Here is a 20,924-nt window from a genome sequence, read left to right as displayed (position 1 = left end):
ACTTTTCCCCGATATGGTTTCTCTACCAGATGTTCAGATGCAGCCACAGATTAAATAAGAACTCCAGCTGATCCTGAACCATAGACTGTTAATATTACAGGCCGGCGGTACGTCTAAATGTCAAAACGCCCCAAAATCTTTGCTACAGATGCGAAAAAAACGCAGAAAATTGAATCTGATTCTAAAAACAAACAATTGATGACAGACGAAAGCTTCCGACTCCGTGTGCAAAAAGCTTTTAACTTTTCTCCATCCTGTCTTCACTGTAACTTAGGTCTAACCCTTCTGTTGTCTTTGGGTCAAATTTGGCCTGTTTTCAAAATCAGAAATCTGGGTTTCTCTTTAACTTCCTTATTTTAATTACCCCAAAATAACACGGATGATTCCATAGAACGCACTTCATGAGTACAACAAGAGATCGGATCTCTACTTTTATTCAATTTTGGCCGTTTTATTCCATTTGTTTAGCATTTTAAAATTAAATTGAAATGTTTCGACACCGTATCTTCGCTCAACGTTGACACATAACCTCTCCTTTAATATTAGTCTGAATAATTCATAAGTTCTGCTTTTTTAACTCAAGGATTAGGGATAATTTCCTATAAATGAAGTTTATTGACAATGAATTTCAAAAATGTGTAGAAGGTCAAAAGTGTAGAAAGAAAAAGACGAAAACGATTTTGATTTTCTGACCCAGTGCACGGTCACAGTCGAATGGAAGACAACACAAGGGTTACATGAGGAAATAATTATCTTAATCCACACAGATGTGACATCCTGTCGCTATATTAAGTATTTTATTTTTTAAACTTTTCTTGAGAAACGGATCCGTTGAAAGCGAGCCTCGTTTCTTCGGTTCAGTCTTTATTTTTTATTTATTTATCGACCGGCTCCACGGCTTCAAAGGGATTTATTTTAGGAAATATACTGTATTATATAATATATAATTATATAATATACTGTATTATATAATAAAGTATAACGTTTGCTTTCATGTGTTTTTACCTGTTGAGTCAAAGAGACTTTTGTTGTTGTTGGTTTGAGAATAAAACACATTTGAGATCATTTGTTATCGTCTGTTTTTTTAACAGGTATGGAAGCCCATTTCTGCCAATTTGATGGTGGAAAAAGTCAAAACGATGCCTTTTTTCTGCAGTTTTTTTTGCTTCTTTCGAGATTCTTTGAAGCTTTGTTTTTTTTTTCCTCAAAATTTTTGACGTTTTTCCCGACGTTTTGGGAGCTTTTTTCTGAGGTTTTTGGAGCTATCTGAACATGACTTAGTTTCTCAAAATAAACAAGGCATCAAAATGCTGTAAAAAGGGTCTAAACTGTAGAAAATGTGCCGTGTGTGTAGATTTTCTATTAGGGAAACATTTGATACATAAATGTCGATATTTTAAGACCTAACCCTCCCTAATCCATTGGAAGAATGACTTCAATCTTTGGTGTCAAGCTATTGAAACAAAAAAGCCCTTCAATTCATTTCTTGACTTGAAACTCGTACATTAATTAGAGATAGCCTTTTTATTTCTTTTCTCTTATTGTATTTTCTTCTTTATGATTAGTTATGTAGAAGCTCCTAGGTTTGGTTTCTATGCTCGACCCGAGGCTAAAGCTCTTTTGAAGTGGATTTGTAAATGTCTTGTTTGTTTGTTTGTTTGTATATCTGTACTCTGAATAAAGAAATAAAAAAAAAAGAGTGTAAATAAACTGTTTGCTCCGTGTTGTCGGGGCTGAACGTGCCCCAGCTGACCTTTATTAACATGTGACTCGTGTTCAGGGCGTTTCCTGTTTAAAGTTTACTTTCACTTTCACACAGCTTGTGTCGCAGTTAGTTTCCTCCGTGTGGAGCTCCAGCTGAAGGTAATGTACTGTACCTTTCTGTTAGTTTAGTTTGAGAGCAGAAAGCTGCAGAGAAACTAACATAACTCTGACTGGGGACTCAAACTGTCCAACTGCACAAAGATCCGCCGCCATGTTGGCTGGATTTCTCGGAGAGGAACGCAGAGTTTAGTTTAGATTATTTATAACATATGAAATGCATACAATAGCATTTAAAAAGCAGCAGCTACAGCAGGAGAGGAGAGAAGTCCTCATCTATTACACAAATATACAACTACAACATGATAATTTCTCTACAAAAAGATCAAACAAACAGGGAAACATACACCAAATGTGAAGATATATATCAGGTCATTCTACACAGAAATACAATAAATACAATCATTAGGTTTACAATGAAATTAAAATGTGTTTGAACTGTGAGCTGAAGGCTGGCAGGAAGTTAATGTTTTTAGTGAAATACAGCTGTGGAGCTCTCTGATAACTAGTGTGTGTGTGTGTGTGTGTGTGTGTGTGTGTGTGTGTGTGTGTAATGTTTTTAGTGACATACAGATGTGGCGCTCTCTATCTGATAACTAATGACTGTTTGGATGGACTACTAATCTGCAAAAAAAGTGATGTCAGTTTTTTTGAGGCTCCAGAGGTGTCTTTGATAAATGTCCAGAGTAGAACTACAGCAGCTGATGATGCATTCAACTGACAGTGATGTGAAAAAGACAAGAGCCAATGAGAAATGCTGTTGTTCCCTCTGCAGATGAGAGGCTGAGTTCAGCAGCATGGATCAGTGTGAGGACAGAGGAACCACTCTGTGTGGGGAACAGGACCGCCAGACCAAAGCTCAGAGGTGAGACCACCTCCTGCACACTGGCTGCGTAGCGCGAGCGTGGCATTTCTGTTGCGTGGCGGCTTCGTGGCGTTTTCTATGTCTTTGCACACCAGAAACGTGTCTGACGTGGCGCTGCTGCTGCTAGCCTTGTCTGTCCACATGTATGTTTCCCATAAACAAATATACTGATCTGATTACAGCAAAGACAATGTCAGCAGTATTGACGGCAGAATAGGCTACAGAATATTTCCTTCTGTATTGACAGTTGCAATATTTGAAAATTGATTATTATTTTTTAAATGACATTTATATCTGCATTTATGTCAAAATCTCGAGACTTCCAAACATCAAAATGTCATTAAATGTATTTGTGTCAAAATGAAACTTTGTCTTCTATTTTGCCTGGAAAATAGCAGTCGGTCCTATTTCTAGCATGCCGCGCGTGTCACTGCATGGCCAACGTGGCCTCTCTCTCCTACCAGACACTAGAAGGCTCCGAACAGACTAAAGTCTGACACCAGCTCACATCTAACGTTAAACACACTGTAGTCCGAGCTCAGCGGTGAACACATGAACTTGAAAATAGTATTGGCACCTCTGTCTCACACACGTCCAGCTGCAGTCTTGTATAAAGTACTTGAAAGCAATTTGTAAAAGTTAAAGTCTCCTTTTTGTTATGAGGAGGCAGGGAATAGTGAACCCAAACGCAGAGAGAGGCAGGCAGGCAGGCAGGCAGAGGGTAGATATTTATTACAACAAAAAGCGGCAGTACAGCGACTGGAAAACACCAGGGAAAAATGCAAAAAAAAAAAACGCTGAAAAGGCTGAAACAAACTGACTGAATACCAAACAAGAAGTACGAGGAACAGAAACTCACGGCACAAGGACACAGACTGACCGGGTGAAGACACAAAACACTCTAACAAAGGACAAGGGGGAAACACAGAGGCTAAATACACTAGGAAACGAGCAAACCAGGAATAGGTGAGACAACAGGTGAAACACATCAGGGCGGGGCAGGACTATCAGACAAGGGCGGGAAACACAGAGAGTAAAACTAGACATGACAAGACAGAAAACAGACTATCAAAATAAAACAGGAAACAGAAAAAGCAGACAGAAAACATGACATCAACTAAACACAGAAACTTGACACAACACTAAACACAAGGGAGGACAGAGAACACAGGAATAACAAAACATACACACTTCAGAATAAACACAAAAACAGGAAACCTACAAACAGGGGCATAAATATACAGAATAAAATATACAACAACAGAACATACACAAATAAACAATACAGACAGCAAAATGAACAATGGGTAACAGAAATGTCCCAAACTGTAACACTTTTAGAATATTACTTGAGTAAAAGTCTTCAAGTATCTGATATTTACTGTACTTAAGTTGAATATGCTAGCTCAGTCTGATGTCCATATAAATTAAAATATGTAGAAGAAATTGAAAGGGTCCAGACAAGAGCTACTAAATGAATTCCAGGAATGAAAAATATGTTTTTATGAAGATAGATTGAGACTGTATAGGAGATACAGAGGTGATATGATTCAGGTGTATAAGCTTGTATAGGGAATATATGATTTAACAGTTGAGCATATCTTTCAGTTTTGGAGCAATAGGTGCGAGACACAAGGGAATTCTTTAAAAACTTTACCCCAGAACATGAATGTCTGAAAAGAAAAAGAACGTTTTCACACTGCAGTAAAATCATGGAACGAGCTTCCAGAAGAAGTTGTTCGTTCCCCTTCTATTAATTCTTTTAACAATAGGTTGGATGCATTTTGCCTGTCAAAAGGTGTAATGTATAATTATAAAGCTTGTCAGTAATTTATGTAACTTATTTAACAACATGTTAAAATGTGAATACATATATATATATATATATATATATATATATATATATTATTAATTTTTTTTTTAAAGATTATTTTTTGGGGCATTTTTAGGCCTTTATTGACAGGAAAGATGAAGACATGAAATGGGAGAGAGAGAGAGAGGGAATGACATGCAGCAAAGGGCTGCACGTTGGAGTCAAACCAGTGGTCGAGGAGTAAACCTCTATATATGAGCGCCTGCTCTACCAACTGAGCTAGCCAAGCGCCCAAAATGTCAATATATATATATTTGTTTTGGATTTTATATCCTGTACCAGAATTTCTTTTCAATAAATTTAAGTATCAAGAGTCATTTTCTGTAATGTACTTGTAAGTATTAGAAGTAAAAGTAAAAAAAAAAAAATAATGAACTTTATGGCCAAAGGTGTGTAACGTTATCTTCATCACCACTGTCGTCGGGTTGTTCATCGTCTGTTACCATGGCAGCAGAGCCTGTACCAGGTGCTTCCATGACACTATCAGTTATTATGCTTCCACCTCTTCTTTTTTAGTTTTGGCCTATGGTTGTTTTTTTGCCGCTTGGCAACAAACAGGCATCACGTCACCAACTGGAACGGAGCGTTAACTCGGCAATCTAGGAGCAATGATTCACCAAACCTGCTTTTTTTCCAGTGGAACTAATTCCTTCTGATTTTATTTTGTTGTAACGAGAACTAAGATGCTCAGGGGAAATGTAGTGGAGTAAAAGTATACATATTATTTAGTAAATGTAGTGGAGTAAAAGTATACATATTATTTAGTAAATGTAGTGGAGTAAAAGTATACATATGTAGTGGAGTAAAAGTATACATATTATTTAGTAAATGTAGTGGAGTAAAAGTATACATGTTATTTAGGAAATGTAATGGAGTAAAAGTAAAAGTTTCTGAAAATATAAATAACAATAATAATAACAATAATAATAATAAGTAAATTACAGATATGCGAAAATTCTACTTAAGTACAGTAGCGAAGTATTTGTACTTTGTTACATTCCAACACTGTCCAGCTGTCATCCTTTCTCACTACAGTCTGAAGTTACCTGCACATACAGGACATTACCATGACATCTAGAATAACAACTATCATCATATAAGACATGAAAGAATATGCATAGGAAATGTTCTATTACATCCTTACGTATCGCGCTTGCGCAGGTCGAGTATTTCTATCAACAAATAAATATGCATAGGAAATTATTTCCCACTATTCACCTTATCATGGTAATTGCATCACATGGTCAGTCAATACCAGACCTTTGTAATCACTTCACTAATTGTTAACTCTTTAAATTTATGTGAGTGATTTTTGTATGTGAAATATGTGTGTATGTGTGTTTGTTGTGTCTATCTATCTATCTATCTATCTATCTATCTATCTATCTATCTATCTATCTATCTATCTATCACCATTATTCACACTCAACCTCTGTCTGTGTTGAAGCCCAGAGCAGCAGCTCACACCTGACTCTGCTGAACCAGAATCTAGATCTGAACCTGAACCCAGCTGTGTGTCCATGAAGAGTGACCGGTCTAAGGAGTTATCTGTGTACTTCAAAGTTGGATGTCACTCTGTTGATCCAAGGTGAGGATTTAAAACACAACAGAGTGTTTGTGTCAGATTCTCAATTGTGAGTCGTTGGTATAAACTGGCAGCTTTCAGAACGCTGCAGACCGGAGCATTGCAAGTATCTGCAAGTTTCAACTTGTCTCGTCCAGAATCTTTGGTCTGAACTGGACTTTAGCAAGCAGGCCACCCATAATGGCTGTCTTATGCTCCTGCGTCAACTCCACGGCGTATCTACGCCGTCGCTCCTACGGTGTCGTGACCCTTTCGGAGTTCTGCGTCGGGGTTGCTTTGCATTGCGGTGCATTTCACCGCCACAACGCTAGTGGGTGATAAGTCTGAGGTTATTTGCGAGGTGTCTGCCAGCCAGTTTATGTCATGTTAGCAAGCAAACTTAAGCACAACTGCCCACAAAGTACTGCTTGCTGGCGAAGTGCTAATTTCAAAACGTTACTGACATATAGACACTTTACAAACGGATAAACCCGTCATTGGAACCAAAATATGTCAGTGAACTAGCATGTTGCTACTCCCCACAGTAGGCTGCTGGAAACACCGACTATCAATACACAAGACCAGTTGACCAATCACAGTCCTTGAAACACCGACTATCAACACACAGGACCAGTTGACCAATCACAGTCCTTGCGGTCTGCGTCACCTCGACGCAAAGTTACACATTTTTGGAGGTACACGTCGAGCTACGGCGGAGGGCACGGAGAGGGAGACACAGAGGGGTCTGCGGGGGTACGCCGTCGATTCAACGCAGAAGCATAAATCAGCCTTAATCCTTTACTAGGCCAGGTGGCCTTGCCAAGAATAACAGAACAGCAGGGGGAAACCCACAGGCAACCTGGTCCTTACCATGCATATCTGATAGTGGTCTACAAGATGTAGCCCACCAGTGTGTTTCACATGGATTCACTCTGTACCTTTAAAACTGTTGTGTTTCAGTGAAAACACTGTTCTCCTGGATGGCATGACAAAACAATGAGCAAATAGTTTTTTGAAATGTATCCACAATCCATTGTTGCACAGTGTAGATTATATTCAGTTTTTATGTGTTTCTATCAGGAGAAAGCTGGAAGAACCAGAACCCAGCTGTGTGTCCATGAAGAGTGACCGGTCTAAGAGTTGGCCTATAAACTTCAAAGATGGACGTCACTCTGTTGATCAAAGGTGAGGATTTAAAACTGAGAACAAAATAAACTGTGCTGCCTTCCAGTTGGTCTGATCCATCAAACACTGTTGATTATCTTTCCAACCTGTTCAGCTTTGGGGCATCATTCTCTGGTGCCGTGTACTCATGTTTTGTACTAATATTCAGTTGTTTACATCATACAATATTTTCTGTTGTTTTAGATTTGGTTCAGCCCAATATTCACTTGGTTTGTGTTCACACTGAGTTTGTTCAAACAAACCAAGAGAAGTCCTTAGTGAAAGATACTAGTTGTAGCCCTTGTTTACTTCTTAGTTCTTCCTGTTGAAACACAAGATACATCTACCCTGGAAATCCAGAGTTCTCGCAAGAGCACAATTTTAATTTGCTCAGCGAGTCACTCTGGCATTGAGTAATTCTCATTAACTATGCCCTTGTAGCCGAGCTGTACCAATTACATCAGTGTATCTGATATAGGCGTGCCAGAGGCGAGCTAAACAGTTGACGACAGTTTAATCTACCAGTTAGCTCCTCTGGTAGCTAAGAGTTTAATCTACCAGTTAGCTCCGCTGGTAGCTAAGAGTTTAATCTACCAGTTAGCTCCACTGGTAGCTAAGCGTATGTGGCTCTGGATACGTCACCCTGTGTGTTGTTGTGATTGGTCGTAGTGTTATCCAATTGCGTGCAGTGATATTTTCAAATGCATGCTTGGCGCCGCCCCTCGAGTTAAGCCATTTTCATTACTCAATGACCCTTACTTTTTCAGATTTGGGTCTGGATTTCCAGGCTAAGTGGGATCAGCAGTACGACCAGCAATTTAATGTCAGGGGAAACCATCTGATTCAGTGTTGTAATCAACACTTTAAATCAGAGGACCTTTACCTTGTGTTTGTCTCTGTGTGGACAGACATGATGTGAGCTAATTCTTCCTGATTCCTCCACAGAGTGGACCAGGAGAGCTCAGAGGTTCCCAGTGGTAATTCTGCCCAGCAGCATCAAACACACCTGCACTCCATATTTATGGTCTGTAGATGTACAACAATTACTTTTACATCTATGTTGTTCACAATCATCTGGTGCACTTTATAGACCAGATGATTGTCCAACATGGATCTGATGTTTGCTTCCATGATTTCAGTTTGATTTGATTCATATAATCTTCTGTTCTAGCTGCTGGAGGACGACATTGTCACGTTTGTGAAGAACGAGCTGAAGAAGATCCAGAAGGTTCTGAGTCCAGATTACCCAGAATGCCCAGACATTCAGAGGGAGGGTGAGGAGGTGTTGGACGGTGAAGATGAAGATCAGAGGAGGAGCAGCAGAGAGGCATTTCTGAAGATTACTCTGCACTTCCTGAGGAGAATGAAGCAGGACGAGCTGGCTGACCGTCTGCACAGCAGTAAGAGGATTTATATCTTTAGGGGAAGTAAACTTTCATATTTACTTTATAAATCACTTACTGATGTTTTTTGTTGCGTGTTCTTACAGGAAGTCGTTCTAGAGTTTGTAAACTTAAACTGAAATCTAATCTAAACAAGAAGGTCCAGTGTGTGTTTGAGGGGATTGCTAAAGCTGGAAACCCAACCCTTCTGAATCAGATGTTCACAGAGATCTACATCGCAGAGGGAGGGACTGCAGAGGTCAATAATGAACATGAGGTCAGACAGATTGAAACAGCATCCTGGAAACAAGACAGACCAGAAACAAGAATCAGACAAGAAGACATCTTTAAAACCCCACCTGGAAGGGATGAACCAATCAGAACAGTGATGACAAAGGGAGTGGCTGGCATCGGGAAAACAGTCTTAACTCAGAAGTTCACTCTGGACTGGGCTGAAGGCAAAGCCAACCAGGACATCCAGTTCACATTTCCATTCACCTTCAGAGAGCTGAATGTGCTGAAAGAGAGAAACTACAGCTTGGTGGAACTTGTTGATCGCTTCTTTAGTGAAACCAAAGAAGCAGGAATTTGCAGGTTTGAAGAGTTCCCGATTGTCTTCATCTTTGACGGTCTGGATGAGTGTCGACTTCCTCTGGACTTCCACAACACTGAGATCCTGACTGATGTTACAGAGTCCACCTCAGTGGATGTGCTGCTGACAAACCTCATCAGGGGGAAACTGCTTCCTTCTGCTCGCCTCTGGATAACCACACGACCTGCAGCAGCCAATCAGATCCCTCCTGAGTGTGTTGACATGGTGACAGAGGTCAGAGGGTTTACTGACCCACAGAAGGAGGAGTACTTCAGGAAGAGATTCAGAGATGAGGAGCAGGCCAGCAGAATCATCTCCCATATCAAGACATCACGAAGCCTCCACATCATGTGCCACATCCCAGTCTTCTGCTGGATCACTGCTACAGTTCTGGAGGATGTGTTGAAGACAAGAGAGGGAGCAGAGCTGCCCAAGACCCTGACTGAGATGTACATCCACTTCCTGGTGGTTCAGTCCAAAGTGAAGAACATCAAGTATGATGGAGGAGCTGAGACAGATCCACACTGGAATCCAGAGAGCAGGAAGTTGATCGAGTCTCTGGGAAAATTGGCTTTTGAGCAGCTGCAGAAAGGCAACCTGATATTCTATGAATCAGACCTGACAGAGTGTGGCATCGATATCACAGCAGCCTCAGTGTACTCAGGAGTGTTCACACAGATCTTTAAAGAGGAGAGAGGACTGTACCAGGACAAGGTGTTCAGCTTCATCCATCTGAGTGTTCAGGAGTTCCTGGCTGCTCTTCATGTTCATCTGACATTCACCAACTCTGGAGTCAACCTGCTGTCAGGAGAACAAACAACATCATGGCTGCCTAAAGTCTTCAGAGAAAAACCTAAACAACCACAGTTCTACCAGAGTGCTGTGGACAAGGCCTTACAGAGTCCAATTGGACACCTGGACTTGTTCCTCCGCTTCCTCCTTGGTCTTCCCCTGCAGTCCAATCAAAGTCTCCTACAAGGCCTGCTGACACAGACAGGAAGTAGCTCACAGATCAATCAGGAAACAGTTGAGTACATCAAGAAGAAGATCAGTGAGAATCTGTCTGCAGAGAGAAGCATCAATCTGTTCCACTGTCTGAATGAACTGAATGATCATTCTCTAGTGGAGGAGATCCAACGGATCCTGAGTTCAGGACGTCTCTCCACAGATAAACTGTCTCCTGCTCAGTGGTCAGCTCTGGTCTTCATCTTACTGTCATCAGAAGAAGATCTGGATGTGTTTGACCTGATGAAATACTCTGCTTCAGATGAGGCTCTTCTGAGGCTGCTACCAGTGGTCAAAGCCTCCAAAAAAGCTGTGTAAGTACAGCGATAGAGTCATATAGCATAACTTAAATGCTCTGCTATCTTTTCAACTTCTTGATTGTTTTTTCTTTATTACTTTCTCTTCAGGCTGAGTGGCTGTAACCTGTCAGAGAGAAGCTGTGAAGCTCTGTCCTCAGTTCTCAGCTCCCAGTCCTCTAGTCTGAGAGAGCTGGACCTGAGTAACAACAACCTGAAGGATTCAGGAGGGAAGCTGCTGTCGGCTGGACTTCAGAGTCCACACTGTAAACTGGAGACTCTCAGGTCAGATCAAGTTAATATAATAATGTTGCATATGATGTAGATGTAGAGATCATAGACCGTAAATAAAGATGTAGAGATCATAGACTGTATATGAAGATGTAGAGATCATAGACCGTATGTAAAGATGTAGCGATCATAGACTGTATATAAAGATATAGAGATCATAGACTGTATATAATGATGTAGCGATCATAGACCGTATATAAAGATAAAGATGTAGCAGTCATATACCGTATATAAAGATGTAGAGATCATAGACCGTATATAAATATGTAGAGATCATAGTCTGTATATAAAGATGTAGTGATCATAGACTGTATATATATATATATATATATATATATATATATATATATATATATATATATATATATATATATTCTTTTTACTCTGAGTTCAATCTGTGAGCTAAAATGCTAACTGAGATCTTTGTTTTTCTGATAATACTTTAGTCCAGACTCGACCTATGAAATTTTCACATTTTAATAATACTGATATTTATCTTCTTATTCATTATTGTCTCTCCAGGCTGAGTTGCTGTAACCTGTCAGAGAGAAGCTGTGAAGCTCTGTCCTCAGTTCTCAGCTCTGAGTCCTCTAGTCTGAGAGAGCTGGACCTGAGTAACAACAACCTGCAGGATTCAGGAGGGAAGCTGCTGTCGGCTGGGCTTCAGAGTCCATACTGTAAACTGGAGACTCTCAGGTCAGATCAAGTTACACATTATGTTAAAATGATTTCCAAAATATTTCTCTGGGTTGTTTGCATTTCTTTAAAACAATCACAATGGTCCTGGGCGGCGCTAAGCTCCGGAGGCAGTGACGGTGGCTCTGCTAAATAGTCTCAGGAAGGAACTTCTTTTGTTGGAACATTTGCACCCCACAAAACAAAACGCCACATAAAATATTAAAGGAAGTTAACTGTTGACACAGTACAGTAACGTGAGCTATTTAAATGAGCTGATACATGGTTAAACTTCATTGGCTCTTACCAGTGTATCTCTGTGTGTACTTCGTCCACAGCAATCCCACCAATTGGTCCCAAAATATCCCAGTTAGAGAGGAAATTACCTAAACATATTATTTGTAAATCTTTACAATGATTCCCTCGAAAGAACCAACATGCCTGCCTTGTTGCACCATCCACATCTTCTTCTAAACTTGACATTTTGAGCATGTAGTTCGCTAGCTCGAAGGTTGTTGTTTTTAGAAGCGTATAGAGTTTTGCAAGTCGAGGGACAACCAGCAGTGAATGAACTGTCATTAATCCAGATAAGAGAACATGCAGAGCGGACGGTGAAGGACAAAGCTTGGAAATGTACTTCTGTTCATCCAGACTATTCCTATTTGAACAAGAGCTGAAAAGAGATTATACATCACCAGATTTAATGATGCCTCACAAATTTCCATCTAGATTTCCAGTTTATATTTTAGTTAAACTGAAAAACATCCTTGTTTGACTCTTGAGTTAAAATGTCTTAGTTCCTTGAACTGCAAATCAGATCCTTTTTTTCTTTTGATTATACTTTTAGTCCAGACTCAACGTATAATTTTTTTTACATTTTAATAATACTGATATTTATCTTCTTGTTCATTTTTGTCTCTTCAGGCTGAGTGTCTGTAACATGTCAGAGAGAAGCTGTGAAGCTCTGTCCTCAGTACTCAGCTCTGAGTCCTCTAGTCTGAGAGAGCTGGACCTGAGTAACAACAATCTGCAGGATTCAGTAAGGAAGCTTCTGTCGGCTGGACTAAAGAGACCACACTGCACACTGGAGACTCTCAGGTCAGGATTCAACAACCTGTTCAACTGATGGTCACCTAAATCCGGATTTACATTAATGGATAAACTCGTAACGTGCCTAAGATTGTCTCTGCTTGTATTGTTTCAAACAATTGTGTTTATTTAGTTTCAGTCTCTTTTCTTCTCACTCACTGTTGTTGGAACTTGAAATATCAGACAGGAATCAGAGAGCTACCAGTAATGTTGTCAGATTGTTGATGGACATTAGTGGGTGTTTGCTTGTGAGTAGAAAGAATCAGTGATAATGTTAATGTAACCCCACAGTATCCTCAGATCATGTGACGTGTTGTTCTGTGTGTTTGCAGTCTGTCAGGCTGTCTGATCTCAGAGGAAGGCTGTTCTTCTCTGGTCTCAGCTCTGAGCTTCAACCCCTCCCATCTGAGAGTGCTGGACCTGAGCTACAATCATCCAGGAGACTCAGGAGTGAAGCTGCTGTCGGCTGGACTTAAGGATCCACTCTGGAGACTGGACACTCTCAGGTATAAACACTGGATGAACATAAAAAGGAGCTATTTGTGTAGGAGGTCTCCAAGGAGAACATCTCCAGCAACTAAAATGATAATTCCCTGTTGTTAAAGATCGCTGCAGTTTGGACAGATATCTGCCATTTAAATTTATTATTTTTACATTTTAAACATACAGAACAGACAAACACAATTGAACAAGAACAACCCCCTCTCCCACCCCCCACCCTCTGCGGTCTTGAGGAAAAAAAACAAAAAACAAACAAAACAGAAATCACACCTTGCCTAGTTGCTCTCCTCTAATTCTTGTGATGCTGAAGTCATTAGGACCGATACTTGTGCTGCTGCGCTTTTCCATAGGTGTATAGTCAATGACTTGGCTTTGTTAATCCTTGCTGTAGAGAGCTCAAGCATAACTATGTCTAGAAAATATGCCAACCACTGTTTTATACAAAGCGAGTGGGGGGTTAGCCAGTGCTGAGCTATAATTTTCTTGGTCACAGTTGAGCCGGCTAGCCAATTTTTCTTCTGTCTCCCAAGCAGGTGTAATTTAGAGTCGTCATTAAGTAACAAAACAATCGGGTCAGTAGGAATTCGACATCCTATAACATCAGATATTATTGATGTTGTTTTATTCCAAAACTCATGCACCTGTTCACACTCCCAGACCATGTGCAGGAAAGTTCCAGTTTGTTCTGGTTGGCAGAACGTGCAATAGGGAGTAGGAATGACTGCAGAGACGTATCTCTTCTGAGGAGTCCAATATGTCCTATGACATATATTGAAGTGGATCTGCAGCACGGTGGCTCAGTGGTTAGCACTTCTGCCTCACAGCAAGAAGGTTCTGGGTTCAAAGGTCGTTCCGGTCCTTTCTGTGTGGAGTTTGCATGTTCTCCCAGTGTTTGCGTGGGTTTCCTCCAGGTGCTCCGGTTTCTTCCCACCATAAAGACATGCATGCTAGGTAATTAGGACTACAGTTGAAAATTAGCCGACTGGCTAACACTGGCGCATTTACAGAAATGTTGATTAATGTGCATTGTCCTAATCAAATAAACTTAATACTTACTTACTTGCTGGTGATTTGGGTTCTTGGAACAGTGGGAAATGTCCCAAACTGTCTCCCAATTAATTACGTTCCCCTCCGAGCTCAGCTCTCGCTCCTATTTCTTTACTATTGGGAGTTCTCCTACGGATACTTGCATCAGTTTAGCATAAATTCTGGACACTAATCCTCTTGCAGGAAAATCAACAAGCCATTTAATGATTGGGTGGGTCTCAAGACTGTTTCCCCATGGTACTCCATAACATTTTAGGGCTGACTTTAAGCGAAGATAAAGGAAGAAGGATGACCTAGGGATCTCAAAGCTAGCTCTCAGGTCCTCAAAACTCAACATACCTTCCCCTTGAATAGCTGGTCTAGAGTATAAATACCTCTGTCACTCCACTGGTTACAAACAAAAGGTTTGTTACCAGACATTAAGTGAATGTTGGGGTGTTCAAATGCCACATTATTGGTGTAACGTAGTTGCTCCTCCACCATAGGTCATAGGGCCATAGGTTAGCATCCACTTTTTTGGACACATACCTGCAAAGGCAAGGTCTTGCAGTCTTAGACTTCCAGTGAGGTTTTGCTCTATTTCTCTCCATGGAACTGTAGATGAGGGGCCTATCCACACTCTGAGGGCCCATAGATGAAAGGCTCTGTGGTACACTTTAAGGTTGGGGAGGGCCAGGCCTCCCGTGTTTGTGGCATATTGCAGGGTAGAGTATTTTAGCCTAGGTTGTTTATTATTCCAAATATACTGCCGGATTACGGTATCAAGTTTCTTCCAGAAATGTATTGGTGGGGGTAAGGGGATCATTGTACTTAAGAAATTCACACGAGGAACTATGTTCATTTTAACAACAGAAATCCTGGACCATAGCAATGCCGGCAGCGCAGACCAATTGGCCAGATCCCTTTGAACACTACTTTGTATAGTTTCATAGTTGTCCTGGACAACTCGCTGTAGCGATGCATGAATGGTGATGCCCAAATATGTCATTTTGCTTTGGGTTGGTATTGTATCACTAATAGCTAATGTCACCTGTCTGTTGTTCAATAGAAGAAGATTAGATTTATTCCAATTGATTTTATAGCCGGAGATTGAGCCAAATTCGTTAAAGATCTTAAAGTGCCCATATTATGAAAAAATCACTTTTTCTGGGATTTGGGGTGTTATGTTGTGTCTCTGGTGCTTCCACACACATACATACTTTGAAAAAAATCCATCCATGCTGTTTAGAGTGAGATACAGTTTCTGAATGTGTCCTGCCTTCAGTCTCTGGGTGAGCTGTTCTAAATCGGCACGGCTTATGACGTCACAAGCCGAAACGAGCAGGCTAACCGCAACCATTAGCTCGTAGCGTTAGCATGCTAACGCTAATGCTAACGCTAGCATGCTAACGCTAGCATGCTACCTCGTTCTCAGTAGCAAAGCACTGCTACAACACACACAAGTTCACCATAATCTACAAAAGAACTACTTACATGTGCGCCCTCATTTAGAAGTCTCCCAGCTAATCCTGCCTTGTAACTGACCGAAGTTGTAGAAACAGCCTTTCTTTTACTGTCTATGGAGCTAGCTAGCTGACATGATCTACATCTGAGCTACTGGGCATGTGCAATGCAATCAAAGATAGTACAGAAGAAGAAGAAGAAAAGAGGTCTCACTCTGTAGCTAAAACAGAGACCAGGTGAAAAGAGGATCTGCAGCAGTGAGAGAGAGCACTGCAGTACAACAAAAATATGGTGTTTTTTGAAAATTAAACCATGTAAACCTATTCTGGTACAACCTTAAAATACAATTATGAACCTGAAAATGAGCATAATATGGCTGCTTTAAGAATTTTTGGAACAGAGTCCTCAAGGTCAGATATGTACAGCAAAATATCATCTGCAAATAACGATATTGAGTTGTTATTCGATGTAATCTGGACATTACATGTTTTATTTTGCCTTATGGCCTGGGCTAATGGTTCAAGAGAGATCGCAAATAGCATGGGGGAGAGCGGGCATCCCTGTCGCGAGCGCCACGCGATGGGGAATGGCTGTGAATGCAGGCCATTGGTTGAGACTATGGCCGTGGGATTCGCATATAAAGTACGTACCATGTCAATGAATTTGGCTCCCAAACCAAGCCTCTCCATTACTTGCCACAAGTAGTTCCACTCTAGGCGGTCAAAAGCCTTTTCCACATCCAGTGATAAAACTGCTGCCGTTGTTGGAAGGTTTTTGGCTTGTTCTATAACATGAAGTAATCTGCGTATATTGTCTGCAGCTTGACACTTTGGTATAAACCCTGATTGGTCGGGGTGGACTAGCTTCTCAATGAAGTGTTCTAGGCTTAGTGCCAAGACTTTGGAATAAAGCTTAATATCCGTCCCAATGAGGCTGATGGGCCTGTAGTTCGAGCACTCCGTAGGATCTTTGCCCTTTTTGTGTTTGACCGAAATTAGTGCAGTGTTGGTTTGTTGATGAAAGGTGCCCCTCTCTATGGCCGAGGTCAAAGTTTGTAAAATGATAGGTCCTAGTGTGTCAAAGTACTGTAGTAAAAGTTCTGATGGAATTCCATCCAACCCCAGTGTTTTCCCTTTCTTAGCTGTTTTAACGCTGATTTGAGTTTCTCTAACATAATAGGTTGTGGTTGCAGTCCTGAACACATCCCAGTCAGTAGAGTCCAAGCACGTCTGAAGATCCTCCACAGCTACACTGGTCCACTTCCTTGATGTCCTCACTACAGGTTTGCAGAGCTTTAATTTCTGCCTGTAGGCGGGGATCAGGTGAACCATGACGTGATCAGAGAGACCCAGTGCAGCACGGGGGATGGCGTGATAAGCATCCCTGACTGTGGTGTAACAGTGATCCAAAATGTTCTCCTCTCTGGTCGGGCATTTAATATGCTGTCTGTATTTAGGGAGTTCATGAGTGAGATTTCCTTTATTAAAGTCACCAAGGACTATAACTAAGGAGTCCGGGTTGGTCTGCTCCACACTCAGTATCTGGTCGGCGAGCATGCGCTGCGCGTCCTGCACGTTGGCCTGCGGTGAGATGTAAACACCGACCAGAATGAATGAAGCAAACTCACGGGGTGAATAAAAAGGCTTACAGTTTATGATGAAATATTCCAGGTCAGGAGAACAGTGCTGCTGGGTCACTGTCACGTCGTTGCACCAACCACTGTTGATGTAGAAACAGATTCCTCCACCTTTAGTTTTGCCGGAGAGATCCGTGTCTCTGTCCGCTCTGAAAAGCTGGAAGCCTGGCAGCTGCAGCGCAGAGTCTGGTATTAATCCACAAGCCACGTCTCAGTGAACCACAAAACAGCAAATGAAGAAAAGTCCCTGTTTCTCACCAACAGCAATTGTAATTCCTCCAGTGTGTTGGGCAGTGAGTGCATGTTAGAGAGAAATATTCCCGGTAGTGGAGTGCGTAATCCTCACTTCCCTCTCCTCCGGGGCCTCGCTGCGTGAGCAAAGTTGAGCGCACCTTTGACCAGAATGTCCAAACTTTCCAGTGAAGGGAGAAGAAAAGTAGGAAATAAGTCTGATAGTGTTGTTCCCCTGATGTTCACGAGCTCTTCACTGGTGAATGAGATCCGGATACCATCGCAAGAAACAGAGTTAAAACACAAAAGAAAACAAAACACCAACACACCGTGGCACCCTTCTGCAGCGCCATCTTGGGTGACATACCGTACATATCGTGTGGAACATTGCCCCAAGTTCACTGGAGCACAAAATATAATCAATGCGGGAGTGGGTGAGGTGATGTGTGGAAAAAAAGGTGTAATCCTTGCTAGTAGGATTGTGCATCTTCCATATATCTGTATGATGGTGGGATTCCACAACTGCATTGAACATGTCCGATATGTGTTTTTGGGTTTTCGTGTGGTTGACCCCTGATCTATCCTGATTTAAATCTAGTACCGCGTTCATGTCTCCCCCTATAATTAGTGAATATTCATTGAAAGAGAGCAATTCATTGGTTAGGCGCGGGAAAAAGCTTTCATCATATGTAGCCGGTGCGTATTCCGAAACGAAGGCTATTTTCCTACTCTTTATCGTGGTACATATATAAGATATCCTACCTGATGAGTCTTTACTGCTTTTATCTACGGTGAGTGTGCATTTCCGTGACAGCAACACAATGGAGCCCTTGGTTTTGGTTTTCGTCACTAGATGAAGCAGCAACTTTGAAATATTTATTTTGTAGACGATTTACATCACTTTTACGTAAATGTGATTCTTGAATAAGCGCCCCGTCTATATTATTCCTTCTTAAAGGAGAATTCCGGCCAATTTTTATGTTTCCAGCTCTCAGCGAAGGCGGTCGCTTTTTCTCCCTCTCCCTCCCAGGCCTACCCTGTTTGCTATCTTGTCTTGTGTTGTCTGCTGTTAACTTTTTAGAGACTCTCCCTGCAAGGCTCTACAAATACCTAAAAATCATGGAATTGATTAACTGGTCTCTCAACGCATTTGACACTGTATTCTCGAGGAGGAGCACTGGTTCGGGTGAGCCAGCATGTCCTGACGGGACGTTTGCTGCGGGGTATACGATGGACGGCTGGGAGAAATGGCGTGTCGTGTGTCTCTCTGCTCTTTCTGTGGAGGACGTTGAGGATATCTACCTATTTGGAACCCTGATAACTGGAATGTTGCTGATTGGAGGATGCTTTGCTCTGGCTTATCGAAGAATTGGAAAGACTTTGGTAGCTGTCCAAAGCCCAAGGAAGCTGCCTGGCCTGACTGAAGCTGTCGGAAAAGCGATCAGTTTGCAAACTGGAACTATTAATCGCGTGATGGAAAACAACATGGTAATGACCCGCGGCTTGGATACCATCATGAGGAAGGTCATGGATTTGGAAAGAAAAATTGACCAGTTGAACAGTGTGTAGTTGGACAATAGAATGAATGTTTAAATTAGAGCAGCCATTCGCGTAGACAAAACAAATTTAATCTTTCGGCTTCCTTATCCTGAACGGCCTTGCCAAGGCCGTATCTTGGAACAAACAGTCACCCTGTTGGGGCTCTGCAAGCGAGACTCTCTTGGTTCCTCCCCCGTCTTCCCCACTGCCTGCTGATTGTCGTATCGGTTCTGGACTGTTCAAGGGTGTCACCATGGCAATGTGCTGTGTTTTCGCTATAACATTCTGCAGACTGAGTCACTAGTGGGACTGCCGGGCTGTGCGTTTCTCAGCAGGCCAAACTCCCCCAACCTACCCTCTCCCCAGTCCAACGCCTTCGCAGCCAAATGTGCAACTGTACATTTATGTTATGTTATGTTCAGCAGTGCAAATGTACTGTTTGTGTGCCTATGTGCTGAGGTGTTTTTTTTCCTGTTCCCACACTGTTCTTATCTTTATGAGGATAGTCTGAGAGTTGCTTTTTTTCCCCCTCTCCTCTCCTCATGTGATGCTGTATTCTCCCTGCGAGAGTTAAGAGAGAGTTGTTTTGGCGCCGCATATATGGCGACTCGGTGTGTCTGTGCGTGTTGCTTTAATGTGACATGCACCTACAGCACCAGGACAAATTCCTTGTGTGTGTAAACGTACTTGGCAATAAAGCTTTTTCTGATTCTGATTCTGATTCTGATTCTGACGTAAATGTGATTCTTGAATAAGCGCCCCGTCTATATTATTCCTTCTTAAAGGAGAATTCCGGCCAATTTTTATGTTAATCTTGATCGCTATAAATATGCAAAAAACAACAACAAAAAAATAATAATAATAATAAAAAATGGATAAGTTCAAGAAGGAGCAGGTGGAAGCAAATAGCTTATTTGGTCCTGCCCCTACTTCACAATATCATATTATTACAAAACAAATAGATATGCAAATACAGCATACAGTCTTTCAGGTCTTACAATAACTTACAACAATACAACAATATACAACAATACCTTTACATTACAATTCCATTCCTATGTTTCGGTCTATTCCTTTCTGTATTGGTCAAGTATTGATTTATTTAATCTATTTTTGAACTGAATGATATTATGGCTCTGTTGGATGTCATTGTTCAGTCCATTCCATAAGGTCACCCCACAAACTGAAACAAAGTAAGTGTGCAGTACAGAGTATGTTATGTATTTTGGTTCAATATGTATCTAGTTTTGCTCAATATACTAATACTCCTGGCAATCTTCACGCACAGATATTCAATGTGGGGCTTCCAGCACAGTTTGTGGTCAAGTACAACACCCAGAAATTTACTTTCATAGACTCTTTCAATTATTTTGTTATCAATTACTATTTTAACATCTGTATTTATAGTACGATTTCCAAATATCATGAATTTAGTTTTGTTCGAGTTTAAAGATAACTTATTTGAATCAAACCAACATTTTAATTAATTCATTTCATTTGTGACCATTTCCAGCATCTGCTGCAAGTCATCCCCCAACAAAAAATATTTGTGTCATCTGCAAAAACAGTACATTTTAGTACATTTGATACTTTGCAAATGTCATTTAGGTAAAGGATAAACAGTTTCGGGCCTAAAACTGACCCCTGTGGAACGCCACAGGAAATACTAAAGCTCACTGACTGGTGATTACCCATTTGAAAAAACTGACTCCTGTTTTCAATATAGTTTTTTATCCAGTTATAGGCTACACCTCTGATCCCATACCTTTTCAGCCCACCCCGGCTCGGGTTGGGCTCGGGCTCGGGCAGAGAATCTAAACTCTACCTCTCCTCCTCCTTTCAGGGTGGAGCCTGCTGGAGTCAGATGGTTGACACCAGGTCTGAGGAAGTGTAAGTGTGTTTTACATTTC

General features: G+C 41.2%; 1 protein-coding gene across 1 annotated transcript in view; it reads left to right on the top strand.

Annotated features, from left to right (window-relative positions):
* The first annotated feature begins 1,753 nt into the window (after positions 1–1,753).
* The window catches only part of LOC116062315 (NACHT, LRR and PYD domains-containing protein 12-like), a 20,295-nt gene continuing 1,124 nt past the window's right edge, over positions 1,754–20,924 (top strand). Inside the window, exons 1-12 of the mRNA XM_035999003.1 lie at positions 1,754–1,863; positions 2,597–2,686; positions 6,007–6,147; positions 7,204–7,308; positions 8,233–8,311; positions 8,459–8,687; positions 8,777–10,580; positions 10,674–10,847; positions 11,376–11,549; positions 12,453–12,626; positions 12,950–13,123; positions 20,858–20,904. Of these exons, the coding sequence (XP_035854896.1) occupies positions 2,619–2,686; positions 6,007–6,147; positions 7,204–7,308; positions 8,233–8,311; positions 8,459–8,687; positions 8,777–10,580; positions 10,674–10,847; positions 11,376–11,549; positions 12,453–12,626; positions 12,950–13,123; positions 20,858–20,904 (3,169 nt within the window). The 5' untranslated portion in view covers positions 1,754–1,863; positions 2,597–2,618. The remainder of the gene's footprint in view (positions 1,864–2,596; positions 2,687–6,006; positions 6,148–7,203; positions 7,309–8,232; positions 8,312–8,458; positions 8,688–8,776; positions 10,581–10,673; positions 10,848–11,375; positions 11,550–12,452; positions 12,627–12,949; positions 13,124–20,857; positions 20,905–20,924) is intronic.

The sequence above is a fragment of the Sander lucioperca genome, chromosome 2 (genome assembly GCF_008315115.2).
Source record: "Sander lucioperca isolate FBNREF2018 chromosome 2, SLUC_FBN_1.2, whole genome shotgun sequence".
Taxonomy (NCBI): domain Eukaryota; kingdom Metazoa; phylum Chordata; class Actinopteri; order Perciformes; family Percidae; genus Sander; species Sander lucioperca.
The sequence above is the reverse complement of the archived record's forward strand: the minus strand, read 5'-3'. Positions and strand labels throughout refer to the sequence as shown.